This window comes from Oenanthe melanoleuca, chromosome 11 (assembly GCF_029582105.1).
Source record: "Oenanthe melanoleuca isolate GR-GAL-2019-014 chromosome 11, OMel1.0, whole genome shotgun sequence".
Taxonomy (NCBI): domain Eukaryota; kingdom Metazoa; phylum Chordata; class Aves; order Passeriformes; family Muscicapidae; genus Oenanthe; species Oenanthe melanoleuca.
The window spans coordinates 1477243-1497282 of record NC_079345.1 but is presented as its reverse complement, the minus strand read 5'-3'; the positions used below and the strand labels follow the sequence as shown (position 1 = coordinate 1497282).

Sequence of the window (20040 nt, the reverse complement as noted above, 5' to 3'; positions counted from 1 at the left end):
TTCTTGGGGCTGGTGGGTTTCCCAGGCTGAGATGGGTTTTTTCTGCTCCAGCTGGAGCTGGATCTCTGCTCCTGCACACTCCAGGTGTTCCAGCACTGCTCAGAGAAGGAATTCCTTCTTTTCACATGCAGAGCACATCCAGTGCCACTCCAGGGTTCTTTGGGACCTCAATCCAGTGCCCTGCATGGAAGCTCTGCTGTGATAAACCTGATAACAACTTGTTTACATCCCTGGTTTTTGTGGTGCAGCTGCCAGCCAGAGCCATGGAACCTGCTTAGACAGCTCTGCTTTCATTTCTGCTCCCAGGACTTGGGGGAAGTTGTGATAAGAACAGCTCTGCTCTGGAGCCAGGCTGGGAGTGTTCAGCCTGGAGAAGGGAAGGCTCCAGGGCCCAGGGGGGCTCCAGGAGAGCTGGAGAGGGACTGGGGACAAGGGATGGAGGAACAGGACACAGGGAATGGCTTCCCCTGCTGGATTAGATGGGATGTTGGAGAGGAGTTCTTCCCTTTGAGGATGGAGGTTGAGGCTGTGGCTGCCTCATCCTTGGAAGTGCCCCAGGCCAGGCTGGATGGGACTTGGAGCACTGGAAGGTGTCCCTGCACAGGGACTGGATGAGTTTTCATGTCCCTTCCCACCCAAACCATTTTGTGATTCCACGATGATAAAGTCTGTGAATCAAACCAAGCTTTCCAAGTTCTCCACAAAAAAAAAAAAAAAAAAAAAAAAAAAAAATCCTGCTGACTGGGATTTCTGTTGGTCCTTATGGTTCTTGAGCTGCTGCCTCCACTGCCCCAGCAGCAGCAGCAGAGTTTCATAATCCTAAATCGAGATGAAGGGCAGTGAGTGACTCAGATGTGGATTATAAAAATGTGATTTTTCTTTGGCATTTCAGAGCTGGAGTTACTGGGAGATCCCCCAGCCTGGATTTTGGTGGAACAAGGTGATTCCAGGGCAGGATCACTGGCACATTCTGGGGGCAGGACTGCTGCCTCCTGCTCATGGAGAGGAGGCTCTCCAGGTGTCAAATGCTCAGCCCTTAGGGGAGATGCCATCTCAGATAACTTTATCTCCCTGCTGGGATGATTTCATCCTGGAGGTTCAGATTGTATCTCCACTCTTTAATTTCCAAGCCTCTCCCCATCAGGCTTTGAAGAAATCTTTCCTTTTTTTTTTTTTTTTTTTTTTTTTTTTCCCTTTTTTTTTTTTTAAGTGACTGATAATGGAAACAGCTTGAGAAAAGCATTTTCCCTGCTGATATTTCCCCAGTATTGGCCAGCAGCTCCAGGGCTGCCCTGGACACACTGGGTGCCTTTCCAGAGCTGTTGTCCCTCTCCATTACTCCAAGACAGGAAGAGGTCCTGCGTGCTTGCACTCTGCTGGAATTTATTTTGCAGCAATTACAGATCCCTTCACATTTCCTTGGCACATGGCTGCAGTCATTCCTCGAGTCCACTTCCTCTGGAAAATTCCAGCTTGCAGCAGAGCAGCGGCGCTGCTGACGCAAGCCCGGCATTTCCTGCAGGAGCAGCGGGGCTGCTCAGCCATCCCTGGGCTGCCCTCCTGGAGCAGCTGAGCTGGGAGAGCAGCCTGGAGCCAGCCTGGTCACTGCTGTGCTTCCCTGTGGGGAGGGAGGGCAGGAAGAGCTTTCCCCTGGATGCTCATTTTCCCCTCCAAGATTAGAAATGTTTCTTTTCTAATGCAGCATTTGCATCATCCATGAGGACAACTTGAGCTGGGCAGGTTTTTTTTTCTCCCTTCTCCAAAGTTTTGTTGGACTCAGTGACGTGCTTAGCTGGGTTTTTTTTGGGATCAGGTTTTTTTTTGGGAGCTGGCTGAGCCACGCTGGGGGTGCTGCCAGCTGGAGCTGCCTCTGCTCCTCCTCTCCCTGCCAAAGCCAGTTCAGCCTCACTTCTCCTGATTGCTGTCATTCCATTCCAGCCAAATGGGCATCAGCCTGTTCCTTCTGGAAAAGAAAACTTTTCATGATTTTAAGGGTAAAATTTGGAAACTGCTGCCTGAGTGATTCTTGAGGATCTGGGTGGAAATTTTTGCTTTTGGTCACTCTTGTCTCTTCTTCCCTCTAATTAATTTTTTAAAACCTTGTGGAAGAAACTTAGGAGTTCATTCTGAAATATTTCACTTGTTTTCTAAATTTGGTGAAAAAGATTGGGATGAACACAAGGGTTCTTGGCCACTCCCTGTGCTGAAGTGTGTGAGGTTTGCCAGCAGCCTGGGCAGCTGTGTGAGGGTGAGGATGAACTCCTGAGCTGCTCCCATGGCTCACCAGCCCTGGAATCCTTCCCTCCTTTTCACTCAGCCCCTGCTCTGAGCAGGTTGATCTCACTGAGCCAGCAGCAAACCATTCTTAATTTTTAATTTATTGAATTAAGGAGCTGGGAGCAAGAACCAGATCCAGCACAAAATGACCTGTAAGAGTGAAAGTGAAGAGAAATCCTCCCCTCCTCATCTCCAGGCTGTGATTGGGATGTTCCTCTAGGATTTTGAGATGTTCCTCTAGCTGCTCCAGCTCACTTTCCATTCTGCCTGCTGAATTCCACTGGAGAAGATGAGTCCAGCAGCATCAGATCCCAGCTTTAGGTGGAACAAGTTTCTTTAGTGAAGCTCTGACAAAAGGCTTTGAAATTGTCCTGACAGGAGCAGCATCTTCCTTGTCTGTAGCATTTAGTGCTGAGTCAAAAAGCCAAGCACACCCCAAAAGGAGCCTTTCTGTTGTGGTTTTCCTGGGGAAAAACCTTTCCTCCAGAAAGTGACTTCATCCAGAGGGAATTGCATCAAACCAGGTAATGGGTGCAAGTGAGTGAGATTTGCTTTCAGAGTCAGCCCTGCTCCCAGCTGGCTCCCAGGCTCTGGGGTTCAGCTGGAGTTGTTCCAGCTCCCTGTGTGCTGTGGGATCTGGATTTTAAGGGAGAAGAAACTGTAGGATGCTTTTCTGTCTGAAAACTGGTTCAGGAGGGAGTTGAGCCTGGAGAAATGTGAGGACATTCGTTAGTTCATGGACTTGTGGAATACCCTGAGCTGGAAGGGACACACAAGATCATCAGCCCAAGGCTTGGTCCTGCCCAGAACACCCCAAAATCCAACCCTGAGCAGTGTCCAGACTCTCCTGGAGCTCTGTGCCCATTCCCTGGGGAGCCTGGGCAGTGCTCTGGGGGAAGAACCTTTCCTGATCTCCAGCCTGAGCCTGCCTGAACTGCTGTTGGCTTCCAGATGTGTCATTTTGGACACTGCAGGAGAAACTTCTCCAGAGGTTTTACCCTGGATAAAACTGCCTGTGCCAGCAGAATATTCCAGACTGTGATCCCATGGGAAGGGACATTGGATCAGGATATTGGGCATTAGCCATGAGCATCCTCATGTGGTTTTCTCTCCTCCTTTCCTTGCTTTTTGTCCTGCTGCTTCATGCAAGGTGTGGAGGCTTTTCCCAATCTTCCTTTTCTTCTTTCACTTGGTTGATTCAAGGATATTCCAGAGGTTAAATTCCAAATGGATTTGTAAACATCTGCTGGAAGGAGCCCTTGAGCCCAGCTTGGACTATTTAATGTTATAAAGAATAGGTCCAGTGTGTCTCAACCCCATATTTCAAGTGTGGTGTTTCTCCAAAGTGAAATAGTCTTGGAATTGTGGAAAACTTGAGCAATCCACGGCAGATACCCTGTGCTGAGTTAAACTGTGCTGGAGCTGGGAAAGGGGGAGGATGGGATGGAGCTGCTGGGGAATAAAGCTGAGCCATGGCCCTGCCTGGGACTCCCTGGGAATGGAGTGAGGTTTTGGGAGGGGTGAATGTGAAAGGAGGGGTTTTCCTCTGAATATTCCAAGGGAGTTGTGGGACAAAGAGTAAAACTGCTTTTACATCAGCAGAGATAAGGAAAGAGTCAGAAGCTGGATTTTTAGGTCAGCACATCCCAGTCCTGGATTGGGGAAGAGGAAACTGCCAAAAAGGAGGATGAGGCTTCTGTGAGGTGTGAAGTCTTCAAAGGACAGGCTCCTGAGCAAGAGCTTTCATTATCCTGGGGTTTGTTGAAGTGTTCCTGGAATTATTAGAAAACTTAGAGGTGGCTTTTTTATCTCAAAAAGGTCGAGGAAGTTGTGTGGGGAGTGGTTGCTTCAGTGGTGAGTAATGGGGTGGTACTGGCTGAACCCAGTGGGAAGGGGCCTTTCCTTCCCCAAATTCCCAGGGAACTCATTGCTTTGAGGAAAGGACTAAATGCATCATTGTCCTGCTAATTTGGTGAGTGCAAGAGACTTCAGAAAGCTTTAATCCCTCTCAAACTCTGCCTGAAACCACAGGGAGAAGGTCAGAAGCAGGTAACTGAGGAGCTGAGTGCAGGTTAGAGCAAGGGCAGGGAAAAATTCCGGGTTAAATCACCCAGAGATAAGAGAGGCAAAGTCTCAGCCTCAAGAAACTCATCCTGGACTACTTAAGGAAGTGTCTGGTGCAGGTGCTGGAAAGTTGGCCCTGAATTATTTTCAGAATGTTGGAGAGGAGAAAGGAAACATGGCGAGAGCTCCAGCTCTGTGCTGCCCCAGGGAGGAGCAGGTTTCCCATCCCCTGTGTCCAGTCCTTGGAGGCCAAGAGCTGAGGCTGGAATCAGGCAGGGGGTCCCAGAGTGCCCAGTGGGACAGAGGAGGTCACAGAATGCTGAGGCTGGAATCAGGCAGGGGGTCCCAGAGAGCCCAGTGGGACAGAGGAGGTCACAGAATGGTGACTTGGTTGGTTTGCAGAGCAGCTCTGGTTTGTCACTGGTTCACAAACAGAGTTTTTCTAACACTTCATCACCCCAAAACGGTGCTGGAATCCCACAGGGGGATTAGGAGCTGTAAGGAATCAATCTAAAGGATGAATTCTGATTTCTCCACGGCCCTGTGTGTTCATTTATACATTTTATTATCATACATTTATCATTTCTGCTGGTCTCCCTGCTGTACCTGCCTGCTGACCTCCTCCTCGTTTCGCAGCCGCCAGCCCGAGGCACCAAAGAAGGACAAGGAGGCCACAGCCCTGGGCACTGCCCCGTCCAAGAGGGCAGATGAGTGGAAGGATCCCTGGCGCCGATCCAAATCCCCCAAAAAGAAACTGGGAGTGTCCGTGTCCCCCAGCCGGGCACGGAGGCGCCGGAAAACATCGGCGTCCTCAGCCTCTGCCTCGGGATCCTCGAGGTGGGAAAACGGGGAGGTAAACGGGGATATTGGGGGGGGAAAACGGGATAATGGGGTGGGAAAGTGGGATAATGGGGTGGGAAAGTGGGATGATGGGGTGGGAAAATGGGATAATGGGGTGGGAAAACGGGATAATGGGATGGGGTGGGAAAACGGGATAATGGCATGGGAAAACGGGATAATGGGATAAGGGGAAAATGGGGTTGGAAAATGGGGTGGGATAATGGCATGGATAATGGGAAAATGGGGTGGGAAAATGGAATAATGGGATGGGAAAGTGGGATAATGGAATGGGATAATGCGTAAATGGGGTGGGAAAATCGGATGGGATAATGGAATGGGATAATGGGAAAATGGAATGGGATAATGGGGTGGGATAATGGGAAAATGGGGTAATGGGATGGGGCTTCTTCGTGGCCAAGGAAAGGTGTGAAGGTCAGAGCTGCTCTCACTTTGCCACTGCTTCTGTGCCTAGAGTGAGTTCCACCCCAGAAATAGGAGGTTTAGATGTGGCCAGAGCTGTTGCTCCATGTTTTTTTTGTGTTTTTTTTGGCTGCCAGATTGCTTTGGAAGAATTTGCTTTGTCAGATTGCTTTGCTATTCTTTTTGCATAGGATAAAAAAAGAGCAGGATTGACTAGGAAGTTAATAAACAAGGTGGGTGGGAGGGCACAAGCTGGACCACAGCAATGACAGAACATAGCATTAAAGAAAACACACTGCAGCATGGAGGTGTTTGAACAGGCTGTCCAGAGAGGCTGTGGGGTCTCCATCCCAGGGATAGTGGAAGGTGCCCCTGCCCTGCATGATCCTTTCCAAACCAAACCATTCCAGGGTTTCATATTTGGGAAAGCAGTTCAAGACTTTGCTCAGGAACACCTATGGAAGGTAGTGAGATGGAAGCCAAAGCAGGCAGGGAGCTGTGGGAGCTGTGCTGTGGCTGCTTGAGATCAGGAAAAGGCAAATCCATGGAAAAACCACTTTTAAAGGGAATTAGAACTGGATGCATGATAGCAACTCACCAGATAAAAACTGACCTCAATAGGAGCAGCAAGAACTGGGAGCTGTAAAAATTGAATCCTGGTCACTCTGGGATGGATGGAGGGAGGAGTGAGCTGGTTGATACTGGGAGAATTGGGATTGTGGAGATTTGACAGGGCCTTGGAGTGTTGGAATGAGGCTTGGAAACCAACAGTGTAAAATAAGATAAAAACCACTTTTTACAAAGGAACTCCCTGAAGGTACAAACTGGGTCCATTTCCTTTAAATGCTTGAACTTGAAGCTCCTGAAAGAGGGGGGAAGTATCCAGGAGGAATGAGGAACAGGTTAAATTGGAGATAGACATCTAAAAGCCAGAGCCCTCCTGAAGCAGATTTTCCTGCTGGGATCACTGCACCCAGTCAGGTGATCTGTCAGGGGGTTGTCCAGGGAAAAGGCACAAAATACATGGAAGCAGTTCCCAAAAAGGATGGAAAATCAGTAATTAAAGAAAGGGAGGCTTATTTAAGGGTGCAAAAACAGCAGCAACAACAGGATCCTCCCTGAAAGAAAAAGGGGATTTGAGGAGAGGCTGTAAATTCCCTGAGGAGAGTCTGGTGGGGCTTGGAGCAGAACTTGGGAAGAACATCTTTGGAAACAAGACCTTGGGGGCTTTTGGGGAAGCCCTGAAGTTTAATATTTCTTTTGGGGAAGCTCTGAAGTTTAATATTTCTTTTGGGGAAGCTCTGAAGTTTAATATATCTCTTCCAGGTCCTCTTCTCGTTCATCCACCTACTCTGGCTCCGGCTCCTCCCGCTCGCGCTCCAGGTCCTCCTCCTACAGCTCCTACTCCAGTCGCTCCTCCAGGCACAGCTCTTTCTCAGGCAGCAGGTCCAGGTAGTGCCTCCTGGGACTGGGATCCAGTGGTGGGAGGTTTCCAAACTCTTCCTGGCAGCTCCTTTTTGCTCTGTTAAAATGAGCCATTCCAAGCACTTGGCTGAGCGAGGCTGTGGTTGTTGGATGAAGGAGATCTGTCAGCCACCCCCTCCTGTCCCCAGTGCTCCCACCCACGGGTGCAGTGCTGTTGTGGCTGGGCTCTTTCCCATGCCTGTGGTGGATTAACATTCCCATCATTTGCATTTTCTGATTGGAAGAAGTTCAGCAGCCTCTCTTTTCTGTGGCGTTGGAATTTCTGTTTCAAGAGGCAAATCCCGTTTCTTTATTAAAGCAGTTGTGCCTTGTGATAGTCCTGACACTTCAAAGTAGCAATCCAGTGTCCCAGGCTGATTAAGATTTATTCCTCTGCAACTTCCTTGCCCCTGCAGACAGTTTCCCAAGCCTGGAATATCCATAGTAGGAGAACTGGCTCTTTAGATAGGAGCTGAAGCCACACAGGCACCCAGAGCAGATCCCAGAGGTGATGGCAGAGCACACACTGTCACTTCTGGGACTGCTGTCTCTAGGAAAAGCTGATTCCTTTGGGAAGCAGAATGAGCTTCCCCATGCATCCATGCTCAGCAGCAGTGTGGGTGACACCCTTGGCTGCTCTCCCTGAGGTGGCAGAGTGAGCCCCAGTGTCCCCAGTGTCACACAGGAGTCAGTGCTGAGGCACTGGGGTGAATCACCCCAACAGCAGCACGTGCTGGGCTCAGGAAACTGCTCCTGCCCTTGATTGTGACCTTTGGGATGCACCCCTTAATGCTCCTTGTGCTCAGGAAATTACAGGTCAATGTTAAATTTAGGTGTATTTTTTGTCTTTCTCCCAAGTTGCTTTTGGTTTTGTGGCTGTTTAAAGGATGAACTGCTCTAGGAGTTACAGGATATAAAGTAATGAACATAAAACTCAAAATCCTGCTTATTTTCCTGTGTGTTCTCCCTCAGGAGAGAATGGAGAGGATGGAGGCAGCCTCAGGTGTTGCTGTGGAATACCTGGAGTGCCTCTCTTCCTGCTGATCCTATTTTTTCCCACTGTCTTGATGACAGAAGTTAACTTTTGTTACAAATATAAAAGCAGCAGAAGCTCAGGACGGGTTCCTGGGGAGAGGGGAGTGGTGGCTGAATGCCCTGAGAGGCAGGAAAAGCTGCTGCCATCCCAGAGGCTGAGCTGGGTGATGTCTCCTTCCTTTCCAGGTCAAGGTCCTTCTCTTCTTCTCCCTCTCCTTCTCCAACACCATCTCCTCACAAGCCACTGGCCAAGGCTAAAGGGGAATTATTGCCACCTCCTGGGAAAGGGTAAGGATCCATCTTCCTCTGGATACCTCTGACCTTTAGGGTCCTTAAACTGGAGGAATGCAGGATTAGATGGAATATTGGGCAGGAATTGTTCCTGTGAGGGTGGGGAGGCCCTGGATCCCTGGAAGTGTCCAAGGCTGGATGGGGCTGGGAGCAGCCTGGGATGGTGGAAGGTGTCCCATGGCAGGGAGTGGAACAGGATCTTTGGGGTCCCTTCCCATCCAAATCCTCATTCTGGGATTCTAAACCTGATTGAGTTTAAGAAAGAAATGACAGATGCAAAGTGCAACCTTTATTGAAGAGTTTTTAGCTTGGCAAATTTAATTAAATAATGACACTTTTATTTATTGAATCCAATGTAAGTATCCTTAAATATTACCTGTGTGCAGTGTTTAAACACATGATTTACTGCTGCAACATTCTGTGTGTGCAGATATATTTGTATAATCTGAATATTCCTAATAGGAGCTATAAGAATGTTTAAATTCCTTCCTCTGCTGTGGCTTTGGATAATCCACAGCCTCAGAATAAAGAAATTGTTCAACCTCATCAACTTTTCACACTGGAGACAGATGAACCAGGACTGGAGCTCTCTGCAGCTGGGTTTGGCACCTTCTGACAGCCCTGCTGCTCTTTTAAATTCCTGAAATTGCTATTTCACAAACCCTGCAGTGGCAAATTACGGGGCCCTTGGAGGGTGACACAACACCATAGTGATGTCACCTCTTCTAAGCTGACCTGCAAATAAATGACACCGTGGGAATCCCCCAGAATTCTCCAGAATTTAGGACAATCCCCTTTGCCACAATTCTTGTCCCTTGTTATCCTGCCTTTTGGGGTTTTTCCCCTCCACTTGGCCCTGCAGTGGTGTCTGCTCCCTCCCAGTGCTGCTGGGATAAAATTGATGGAATTAAATGGATCAGAAACACCTGCTTCAGGAGTTAGTTTACCAGTGAAATATCTCCAAAATTGGCTGTTGTACAGTAATTTGTGTCTGAAAAGATGAATTGATTGAGAATACGGGGAACAAACCCCTTCAGGGAAATCTGTGGTGTTTGTGTTTTGGTGGAGCAGCCAAGTGTTTGTAGCTACAGGAATCACATCAGGGCCAGGCTGGATGGGGTTTGCAGTAACCTGGGATAGAGGAAGGTGTCCCATGGAATGGACAGGAGTGGGGTGATTTTTAAGGTTCCTTCCAGCCCAAACCATTCCAGAATTCCATCATCTCTAGAATATTAAACAGCAAACCCAAGCACAGCATTTCTGGAGATGTCCCTGCTCTGTGCTCACCCCCTGGGGTCACACACCTGAAAACTGTCATTTTATTGCAGGGAAAAATCTGTGAAGAAGCTCACTGCCCTCCCAGTCCCTCAGCCTCTCACAAAAATTGCAGCAGCAGCCCCAGAGGCAGCCAAGGCAGGGGATAATCGGGAAGCCAGGAGGAAGGAACGTCAGACAAGGACTCCACCCAGGAGGTGAGAGAGCTGGGGGCAGGGGCAGGCAGCAAATGCCAGGTTTCTGTCTCCTGGGGGATCCAGCAAATCCCAGAGTCCTGCTGTTAAGGGAGGAATCCATCTCCTGGGGCAGGGAGGAAAGGGGAAGAGAGCTGGGCTGGAATGTTCCTGATGTGCCATGAGTGGCTCCTGCCCATGGAGCTGGGGTGGAACACAGGAAATGTGGCAAAATCTGGGTGGGAGTGGGGAAAAAAGGCTTTTTTGGGAGCTGTGAGGGGGGTGGCACAGTGAGGAAAGAGGAATGTGTGGGATCTGCTTGGTCCCAGCACAGAAAATCATTCCCAGGAATGTTCCCCATCACAGAACATCATTCCCAAAAATACTCCCAGCACAGAACATCATTGCCAGGGATACTCCCAGCAGAGAACATCATTCCCAAAAATATTCCCAGCAGAGAACATCATTCCCAAAAATATTCCCAGCACAGAACATCATTCCCAAGGATACTCCCAGCACAGAACATCATTCCCAGGGATATTCCCAGCACAGAACATCATTCCCAGGGATATTCCCAGCACAGAACATCATTCCCAGGGATATTCCCAGCACAGAACATCATTCCCAAGGATATTCCCAGCACAGAACATCATTCCCAGGGATATTCCCACCACAGAACATCATTCCCAAGGATATTCCCAACACAGAACATCATTCCCAGGGATATTCCCCACCACAGAACATCCTTCCCAAGGATATTCCCACCACAGAACATCATTCCCTGGGATATTCCCAGCACAGAACATCATTCCCAGGGATATTCCCAGCACAGAACATCATTCCCAGGGATATTCCCCACCACAGAACATCCTTCCCAAGGATATTCCCAGCACAGTACATCATTCCCAAAAATACTCCCAGCACAGAACATCATTCCCAGGGATATTCCCAGCACAGAACATCATTCCCAAAAATACTCCCAGCACAGAACATCATTCCCTGGGATATTCCCAGCACAGAACATCATTCCCAGGGATATTCCCAGCACAGAACATCATTCCCAGGGGTATTCCCAGCACAGAACATCATTCCCAGGGATATTCCCAGCACAGAACATCATTCCCAGCACACAGATTTGGACAGGAGTTGGAAGGGGCCGATCACCCCTCAGGGAGGGCTGGTGTCAATCAGAGGGTGCTGAGCAAATCTCTGGTTTTCTCTTGGGGTTTTTTCCCTCCCTCTCTCTCATTCCCTTTCCAGTTCTCATTTTGGGAGGGGTTTGCTGCCTTGCAGGAGGACCATGAGTGGCAGCATCAGTGGCAGTGCCAGCAGCTACAGCGGGTCCAGCTCCCGGTCCAGGTCCTTGTCCCGGTCTCTCTCCAGATCTCATTCCAGATCATCCTCTGCCTCAGTCTCCCACTCTCCCTCTGGGTCAAGGAAATCCAGGTACAGCCCTGTGATCTTTGTTTAACCAGTTCTCTGGTTTGGTTTTTATAGTGGAAATCCTCCAATAGCACAAGCTGCAGGTGCCTGGGAGGTGGGACAAGGTTGGGTTTGTGTTTCACATCCCAAATCCTGAATTGTGATGGGAATACAGTGTTGGAGAGGGCCTTAAACTGATAGAGGGGATATTTAGATGGGATATTTGGGGACACTGTTTCCCTGTGAGGGTGGGCAGGCCCCGGCTCAGGTTGCCCAGAGAAGCTGTGGCTGCTCCATCCCTACAAGTGTCCAAGGACAATTTGGACAGGACTTGGAGCAGCCTGGTCTTTTGGGATGTGTTGGGGCTGCAACTGGATGATCTTTAAGGTCCCTTCCAGCCCAAACCATTCCATGACTCCCTGATATTTCCCATGTGGTTTATTCAAGGAAATAATCCCACCATGTGTGTCCAAGTGCCCATTTAACCTAAATGGTGACCAGAAGAGCTCCTTCTGGCCAGGGTGATCCCACATCCTCATTAAACTGCAAATGAACAGTTTCAGGCTATGGAGCTTGGCTCTGCTGAGCCTCTCCTGCCTCTGGTTCCTGTGTGTCCTTAGGGGAGATGCTTGGCCTGTCAGGAGAGGTAGGTCAGAAAATCCCTACAAGGCCCAGCTAATGATATTTTTCCTGGCAAAGTTGCAGGTCCAGTTCCTTTGTGTTTAGCCCCAAGTGAATAGTTCCAAGTCTGTGGAATGTGTAAACAGCAAACTCCTTCCAGCAAAGAGAAACAAACCACTCTCAAGTCATTCCTTCAGGTTTATTTCACCTCTTCAGACAGAGGATTCCCTGAATCCTCACAGCAGAACCTTAAAACACAGCACTTCCCTGGGTGTAAGAGTAGTCCTGTGGTGAAAAACCAGAGGATGGAGCAGGATCTGGCTCTGAGCAGCTGCAAATTCCCATCTGTGAACTCTGTGGAGCTCTGAGGTTGAACATCCGTGTTATTTTACAGAAATCCAGCTTGTTTACTCTGTGCCTGTCACATTCATCAGCTCAGCCAGGGATGATGCAAGAGCTTCAGAGAGCACCAGGGCATGGAGATGGGAAGTGTGAGCACACTGAGGCCTGTGCTGCTGCTGTGGGGAGTGCACTGTGTGCCCACAGCAGCTCCAGCGGCCTGGAGGAGTTCCTGGAACAATCCATGAGATCTCAGAGCTCAGCTCCTGGTGCCAGGGGGTAGAGGCTGCAGAGGGTTGGTGTGTGTTGGAGCTGCCACAGCCCTTTCAGTCACCCCATGCAGCCTCCAGCCAGGGAGCCTGGGCCTTGCTGGCAGAGCAGGCTGGAGAGGCTGCCTGAATATTCATGGAGTGGGATGGTTTGGCTTGGAAGGGAGCTTAAAGCTCATCCAGTCCAACTCTCTGCCACCTTCCACTAGACCAGGTTGTTCCAACCCTGTCCAGCCTGGCTTGGACACTTCCCAGGACAGGCTCTGGTAGGAGATTTCCACCTTGGAGGCATCTCCCTGTGGTTATCAGTCGTGACAGTGGCTGTGTGCCAGCAGCACAAACCCTGCCAGGGAACCCTTGCCCTGAGCTGTAACACTGACCTGGATGTGCCAGTGCACTCCCTGCTTTCACTCCTTGTTTTCCTGGGCAAACAGTGACCTGTTTACACATTTCCTTAATCCTGGCTATAAATAATCATTACTTTCTAGGCCTGCACCCACAGCTTGGAGATTTTTCCTACCAGCAGCACCCCAGGACACAACACTGCGTGTCACTTTCCAACACCCAGCCACTCAGAGAAGTGCCCAGAGGCCTGGTGGCCTTGCTGAGGGTGGTGCTGTTGGTTTTTGGCAGGTCCCTGAGCGTGAGCAGCGTCTCCTCCGTGTCCAGTGCCTCGTCCAGCAGCAGCTCGGTGCGCAGCGCCGACTCCGAGGACATGTACGCCGACCTGGCCAGCCCCGTCTCCTCGGCCAGCTCCCGCTCCCCCACCCCGGCCCAGCAGAAGAAAGGTACCCACACACCTGCTGGGAGGGCTGCTGTTCCTCTGAGGAGTGTTCTGGGAGCACACATCCTTCCCTGGGAATGTTTTGGGCTCTGGGAGAATCGTTGAGTAGAGGTGCTGTGAGGTGTTGGAGCAAATTGAGGTCTGTGTCCTTCCATCCCTGTGCCTCTGGTTGGCTCAGCCCTTTTCCTGCCTGGCACTTCTGCCTCTGCCTCACCCCATTCTCCTTCACTCTTGGAAGGTGACATAAATCTGGACAATTCAGTATCACATTGCTCTTCCTCTGCTCATTCCAGACCATAGCAGAGTCTGTGGAAAGAGTCTTTTTTCTGTTCCTCTCTGTGAAATTCTGGTTTCCTGAATCCCTTAACCTCATGCCCATGAGCTGAGTTAACTGCTGGGAGCTTTTCCATCCCCTCCTGCCCAAGGGGAGTGCAGGCAACAGGAATCATTCCCAAGTCACCCCTTGTGCTCTCTGCTTTCAACAGGAAAGTCAAAAAAAGAAGACAGTGCTAAAGAGGAGAAGAGGAAACGGGATGTGCCTGCTCAGCTCCTGAAATCAGCCAAGCCCACCCCAGGAAGCAAATCCCAGCAGCCACCCCAGGGCCAGCAGCCCTCGGCCCCCCAGGCACAGCAGGGCGGCTTCAGCGGGCACAAGGAGATCAAACTGACTCTCCTGAACAAGGTGGGACTCCCTGGGCATTCCCTGGTGCCTGGGACTCCCTGGGCATTCCCTGCTCCTGGGGGCTGTGGTGGGAGGGACATGGATTCTGGTGGGAGGGACATGGATTGTGGCAGGCGGGGAGATGGATCCTGGTAGGAGAGGGATGGATCCCAGCAGGAGAGAGGGGGATGGATCCCAGCAGGAGCAGGGGGATGGATCCCAGCAGCAGGAGCAGGGATGGATCCCAGCAGCAGGAACAGGGATGGATCCCTGCAGGAACAGGGATGGATCCCAGCAGGAACAGGGATGGATCCCAGCAGCAGCAGGGATGGATCCCAGCGGGAGCAGGGGATGGATCCCAGCAGCAGGAGCAGGGATGGATCCCAGCAGCAGGAACAGGGATGGATCCCTGCAGGAACAGGGATGGATCCCAGCACGAACAGGGATGGATCCCAGCAGCAGGAGCAGGGATGGATCCCAGCAGCAGGAACAGGGATGGATCCCAGCAGCAGGAACAGGGATGGATCCCAGCAGGAGCAGGGATGGATCCCAGCAGGAGCAGGGGATGGATCCCAGCAGGAGCAGGGGATGGATCCCAGCAGGAACAGGGATGGATCCCAGCAGGAGCAGGGATGGATCCCAGCAGGAGCAGGGATGGATCCCAGCAGGAGCAGGGGATGGATCCCAGCAGCAGCAGGGATGGATCCCAGCACGAACAGGGATGGATCCCAGCAGCAGGAGCAGGGATGGATCCCAGCAGCAGGAGCAGGGATGGATCCCAGCAGGAACAGGGATGGATCCCAGCAGGAACAGGGATGGATCCCAGCAGGAACAGGGATGGATCCCAGCAGCAGCAGGGATGGATCCCAGCAGCAGCAGGGATGGATCCCTGCAGCAGGGGAGCTCTGTGCTCAGCACTGCTGGGATGAGCTCAGCCAGGAAGGTCTGGGGCTGGCTGGGAGGGCAGCACTCAGAACCAGTCTGGCAGCACACACCCTGTGCTGGCTTCACTCTGGGGCTGTGTTGGCGGCTTCCCTGGGGCACATTCCTGCTGCAGCTTCAGCCTCTTCCCCCCTTGCTCGAAGGTGCCGGGGCCTCTCCCACTGGGAGATGCTCTGGGAGCACTTCCTGTGCCACAGCAGGCTGGGAGCAGCCAGGCACAGAGTGCAGGGAGAAGGGGCAGTGCCTGGGCTCCTGGGGAGGCTGTCTTTTCCCCCTGCCCTCCCCTGTGCTCCCCCTGCCCCTGTTTGCAGATCCCAGCCCTCAGCAGCCATGGGGTTTGGTGCTGGGGCAGGGTGTTGGCCCCATCACGTGGGCAGGTTCCTGTTTTTGAGATTTTGCCCTGCCAGCCCAAATTCCCCAGCACAGTCTGAGGCTGCAGATTTCTCTACTTCCCTGTGCTCTGACGTGAGGAGGCTTTATCAGAGGCAGGAAGCTGCTCTGGAGGGAGGAGTGTGCAGTGACACATGACAGCCTGGAAAAGGCACAGCTCCACATGCTCCTTCACACCTGCTATCCTTGGTGCTGCTGGAAAAAAAATCCCAAAAAGCTGCTGGTTTCCTTTTCCTGTTCTGAAATTAACCCCAGTGCAGGGGTTGCTGTTGGCTTCTGGTGGTTGGGAATTAGGGGGGTTCAGGGATGGCTGGGACTGGTGTGTGCAGAGTTTATTGGGAAGGGTGTTTGCAGGAGCCAGGCAGCACATCCCAGGGAATCCCTGGAATCCCAGCTGTGCCTGTTTCCCTCTGCAGAGGGAAGTGGCTGCTCAGCTCTGTTGTTTTAATTCCACTGCAGGCAGCTGACAAAGGAAGCAGGAAGAGATATGAGCCAGCAGACAAAGAGAGGCCAGGCTCTCCTCCAGCCAAACGGGCCAACCTGTCCCCTGACAGAGGTGAGGCACCAGCTCCTGCTTCCCAGCAGCTGCAGACATCCTTTGCAGCCATCCCAGAACCTCAGAGTGGGATTGCCACCACATAAAGGGGGGTGTTGACCATCCTGCTGCCAAACCACAGCAGAGATTGCCACTGTGTGACTCCACTCTGTCCCTGTGAGTCTTCTCCAAAAAAATAACCCCTTGGCTTTGAAGACATGGAGTTCTCACCTCCACATCCACCCCACAGCATCCTGCTGACTGCTGCTGGCCTTGGATGTGGCTGTGGAAATCAGGTTTAAGTTGGATTTTAGGGAATATTTTTTACCCAGGAAGAATTAGAAATTCTATCAGGAGGGGACAGAACATCCCTGGAAGTGTTCAAAAAACATGGAAGTGGCACTTGAGGACAGGGTTAGTGGTGACTGTGGTGGTGCTGGGCTAAAGGTTGGATTGGATGATGCTGAAGATCTCTTCCAGCCCTCTGACATTCCAGGGTTCCGAGTCACAGGAGTTTCCTTTGGTGCATCCTGGAGTTTTCCCAGCCCCGTGTCCTGGGGGAGCTGTCCCTGCTTGGAAAGGCTGGGCTGCAGGGATGCAATCCCTGCCTGCATCAGCCAGCCTGGGAAATGAGCTGATTGCCCCACCTCTGGTGACACAACCCTCTCTGCCCTGGATGTTTAGAAAGAGCTGGGCTTTCCAAGTCTTCTCCTGGGCCTCAGTCCTCCCCCAGCAGCAGGAGCAGCTGGGAAAAGCGAGCTGGCAGCCCCAGGCAGGGCCTGAGTGGCACCCTCAGCCTTGGCAGAGGGGCACTGGGGGCAGCTGGCAGCCAGGGGTGGCTGCTGGTGACGCTGGGGCTGCCACGTGATGTTGTTTTCCCTGGTGGCTCAGCTGTAGGTGGATCTTGTTGACTCTGGGTGCCAGCCAGCAGAAGGTCTGTGCTAATAACCTGCAACATTCACCTCCTGCCAGGGCAGCCTGCGAGGGACTGCCCCAGGTTGAAGTTCACTGGGGTCTGGTTCACACACAGGTGGCAGGGCCAGGCCAGTTTCTAGAGAGACATTGATGTCACCTCTGCTTTTTGTTCCAAAGCAATTTTTAAGCTGTAGCAAATCACTGGTGGGTTTGGGCTGGAAGGGACCAAGCACCAGGGACACCTCCCACTATCCCAGGTGGCTCCAAGGCCCATCCAGCCTTGGGATGGGGAGTCCAAGCTCCAGTGGGAAAGGTGCTCTGGGACTGAGCCCCTCAGCATCCCAGCACCAAACTGGTCAGTGCTGGTGGCCCCAGTGTGTCACCTGCTCTGTCAGCTGCACCTGTGGGCTGGCTCAGGGATGCAGAGGATGCCCTGGCACACCCAGGGGCTGCTGTACCTTTGCAGGGTGGCAGCTGCACAGGTAGAATTCCCTCTCAGTTGTGGGGTAACCCAGCTGCTCCCCAGCACCCCTGGGTGCCCAGGGCAGCTCTCTTGGGGCAGGGCTGGCAGGTGAGTGCTGAACAAACACGGGGGTGCTGCTGCCTCGGGGGAGGCCCCGCTGGCTCCGAAAGCAGCAGAGCTGCCCTCACCTGTCACTGCTGGAGCCAGTCCTCCCTGTGAGCTGCCAGGGCAGAGCCAGCAGCTCTGCAGGCACAGGGTGCCATGCAACAGCCTTACTCCAGCAGCTGGAGGGTGAGGAGGGCCAGAGGAAGGTGATGTGTGCAGGTGACTGTGGGACACAGCCCTGCCTGGCTTCTCTGCTCCCCCTGACCTGCACACTGTGAGTTGTTTCCACCTGCTGCTGGTCTTGGCATTTTTTTTGGCACAATCTGCAGGCAGGGGGTAACCTGTGCCTTGGTGACAAGCAGGACAATGAAGGAATGTCCTTTTTGCTCTCTCCCACCAGGCTCTCGTGATAGGAAGGCGACTGGGAGACTCTCATCCCCCAAACAGGAGCGGCAGCGGGGCCAGAACCCAAAACCTTCCCCTGCACAGGCAGACAGGTGAGTGCTGGGCCTCCCACCCCTCCAGGGGCTCCAGCCCTGCCCCTCCAGGCTCTCCAGGCTCTCCCAGGCCAGCAGCCCCAGTTGCCATGGAGCACAGCACAGGGAAGGATGCTGAGCTGCCTGGGCAGCTGCCAGGGGTGCCAGGGCTTGGTGCAGAGCCTCTGGCTGGGCCATTCCAGCTGGGAGAAGAGCAGCAGCCACGTGGGTCAGGAGTGAGCTCAGCCAGTGCCTCTGCAGCTCGTTAGCACAGTGTTAATGAGCACAGTGCAGCCCCTTCCCCTCTGCCCAGCTCCTTCCAGTGCCTGGTTCCCTTTTCCCAGCCTGGCACAGCCTCAGCTGCTCCCCTGGATGCTGTGGCACACTCACAGCAGTGCCAGCCCTGGCTTTGCACCCTCCCATGCTGGTGGAGGTGACCAGCTCAGGCAATATCCCAGTGCAGGACTGGGGCTCTGGGGATCCTCTCCAAGGATCTCTGTGAGCAAACATCCCAGGGGAGGGGCTGGAGGATTTGGGATTGAGGGCTGCTCTCCCCTCTGGGTCTCACTGCAGCTGGCACTGAGTTTAATCCTGGGAATCCCCATGGAATAGCTGATTTTTTACTGTTTCAACCAGTTTTCAACCCAAAGCCTCCAACCCACCTTCTCCTGGAGCCAGGTGTTAGATGTGGCATTTCCTGATATTTTAACTTAGCTCAGAAATTTGGGAAAAATCCTTCCCTGTGAGGATGGGGAGGCCTTGACACAGAGTGGCCAGAGAAACTGGATCCCTGGAAATATCCAAAGCCAGGTTGGAGCAATGTGGGCTGTGAAAGATGTTCCTGCCCAGGGAAGGAAGAGATGATTTTGGAAGGGATGATTTTGGAAGGGATGATTTTGGAAGGGATGATTTTGAAGGGATGATTTTTGAAGGGATGAGTTTGAAGAGATGATTTTGAAGAGATGATTTTTGAAGAGCTGATTTTTTAAGAGATGATTTTGAAGGGATGAGTTTGAAGGGATGATTTTGAAGGGATGATTTCTAGAGATGATTTCTAAGAGATGATTTCTCCATTTTTTACCTTTCCCACACAAACTCCACAACCCCAGCCTGGTTTTTAACCTGGATTCCCACAGATCCTTCGGGACATCCCCAACCTCTCTCTGTCTGTCTCTCCCTGCAGGAAACGCCAGCTGTCCCCTCAATCCAAGAGCTCCAGCAAAGTGACCAGTGTGCCAGGCAAGGGCTCAGAGCAGGGCCCTGCAGCTGCCAAGGGCAGCAAATCCAGCACCCTGTCCAGGAGGGAGGAGCTCCTCAAGCAGCTCAAGGCGGTGGAAGACGCCATCGCCCGCAAAAGGGCCAAAATCCCAGGAAAAGTATAGTGGGCCGTGCCCCTTAGTGACTGTTGATGTTTTTATAAATAGTGGAGAAAGGAAAAAACACAAAAAAAATAAGTGGCCACTTTGGGATTTTGCAGTTCCTCGTCTTCTTTTTTTTTTTTCTTTTTTTTTTTTTAATTTTTTTTTTTTTTTTTAGTGGCCGCCGTTCTTTTTAAAAAACCCACAGGCGCGAAACGGGAAAAAAATATAAAAAAATTAAGGAAGTTTTTGTCCAGCCCCTGAGAAAATGGCTCTGGGGAGGCTCCAGAGCCGTGTGAATTGTGCACAGAGGACTCCTGCCGTGCCCCCTCCCCTCTTTGCTAGCCTCCAGGTGTATTCTAGTTAGCCCTGCTGTGTGGTGAGTGTCTTCAGCAATGCAGTTCTAGTCCGTGTGCAGAGAGAGCCAAAAACTGCTGTGAACTGCTGGCAGCACCCCTCCTCCTCCTCCTCCAGGAAAAACACAAATTATATATATATATCCTGCCTCAGTCCCCTTGGGAATGACCTGGCGTTTCTTTGGAGCAGGGGGTTGGTTCAGTTGATTTCCCAGGAGCCCTGCAGGTGTTGTGGGCATGTCTGTCTGCCAGGAGGGTCCTTCTTCCTTTGGTTTTTCCTTTTTTTTTTTGTTTTGTTTAGTTTTTTTTTTTTTTCTTTTTTTTTTTTTTTTTTTTTTTTTTGGAGGGATCTCCCTGAAATAAAATATTTTGATAACCAATTTCACCTTTTCCTGCCGTTCTCTGCATCTCTCTTGCCTTGGGGGAGGGGGGAGTCTGTGCCCCTCACTTTGGGGGTTTTTGGGGCTCTGTTTGCTGGGGGAGCACCCAGTGTGAAACCAGTATCCCACTGGTGTGTGACTGGGGGCCCTGCCCTGCCTGGCACCAGCAGGGGTCCCTCTGCTCA

At 51.9% G+C, this 20040-nt stretch overlaps 1 protein-coding gene across 3 annotated transcripts in view; it reads left to right on the top strand.

Annotated features, from left to right (window-relative positions):
• Positions 1 to 19808, top strand: part of ZC3H18 (zinc finger CCCH-type containing 18) — a 44028-nt gene extending 24220 nt beyond the window's left edge. For all 3 annotated transcript variants that reach the window (XM_056500598.1, XM_056500597.1, XM_056500599.1), the window contains 10 exons: positions 4978 to 5178; positions 6928 to 7053; positions 8287 to 8388; positions 9720 to 9863; positions 11133 to 11285; positions 13124 to 13278; positions 13760 to 13956; positions 15727 to 15823; positions 17686 to 17782; positions 18945 to 19808. In XM_056500598.1, coding sequence (XP_056356573.1) covers positions 4978 to 5178; positions 6928 to 7053; positions 8287 to 8388; positions 9720 to 9863; positions 11133 to 11285; positions 13124 to 13278; positions 13760 to 13956; positions 15727 to 15823; positions 17686 to 17782; positions 18945 to 19143 — 1471 coding nt within the window. In that variant the 3' untranslated portion in view covers positions 19144 to 19808. The remainder of the gene's footprint in view (positions 1 to 4977; positions 5179 to 6927; positions 7054 to 8286; positions 8389 to 9719; positions 9864 to 11132; positions 11286 to 13123; positions 13279 to 13759; positions 13957 to 15726; positions 15824 to 17685; positions 17783 to 18944) is intronic.
• The last annotated feature ends 232 nt before the right edge of the window (positions 19809 to 20040 follow it).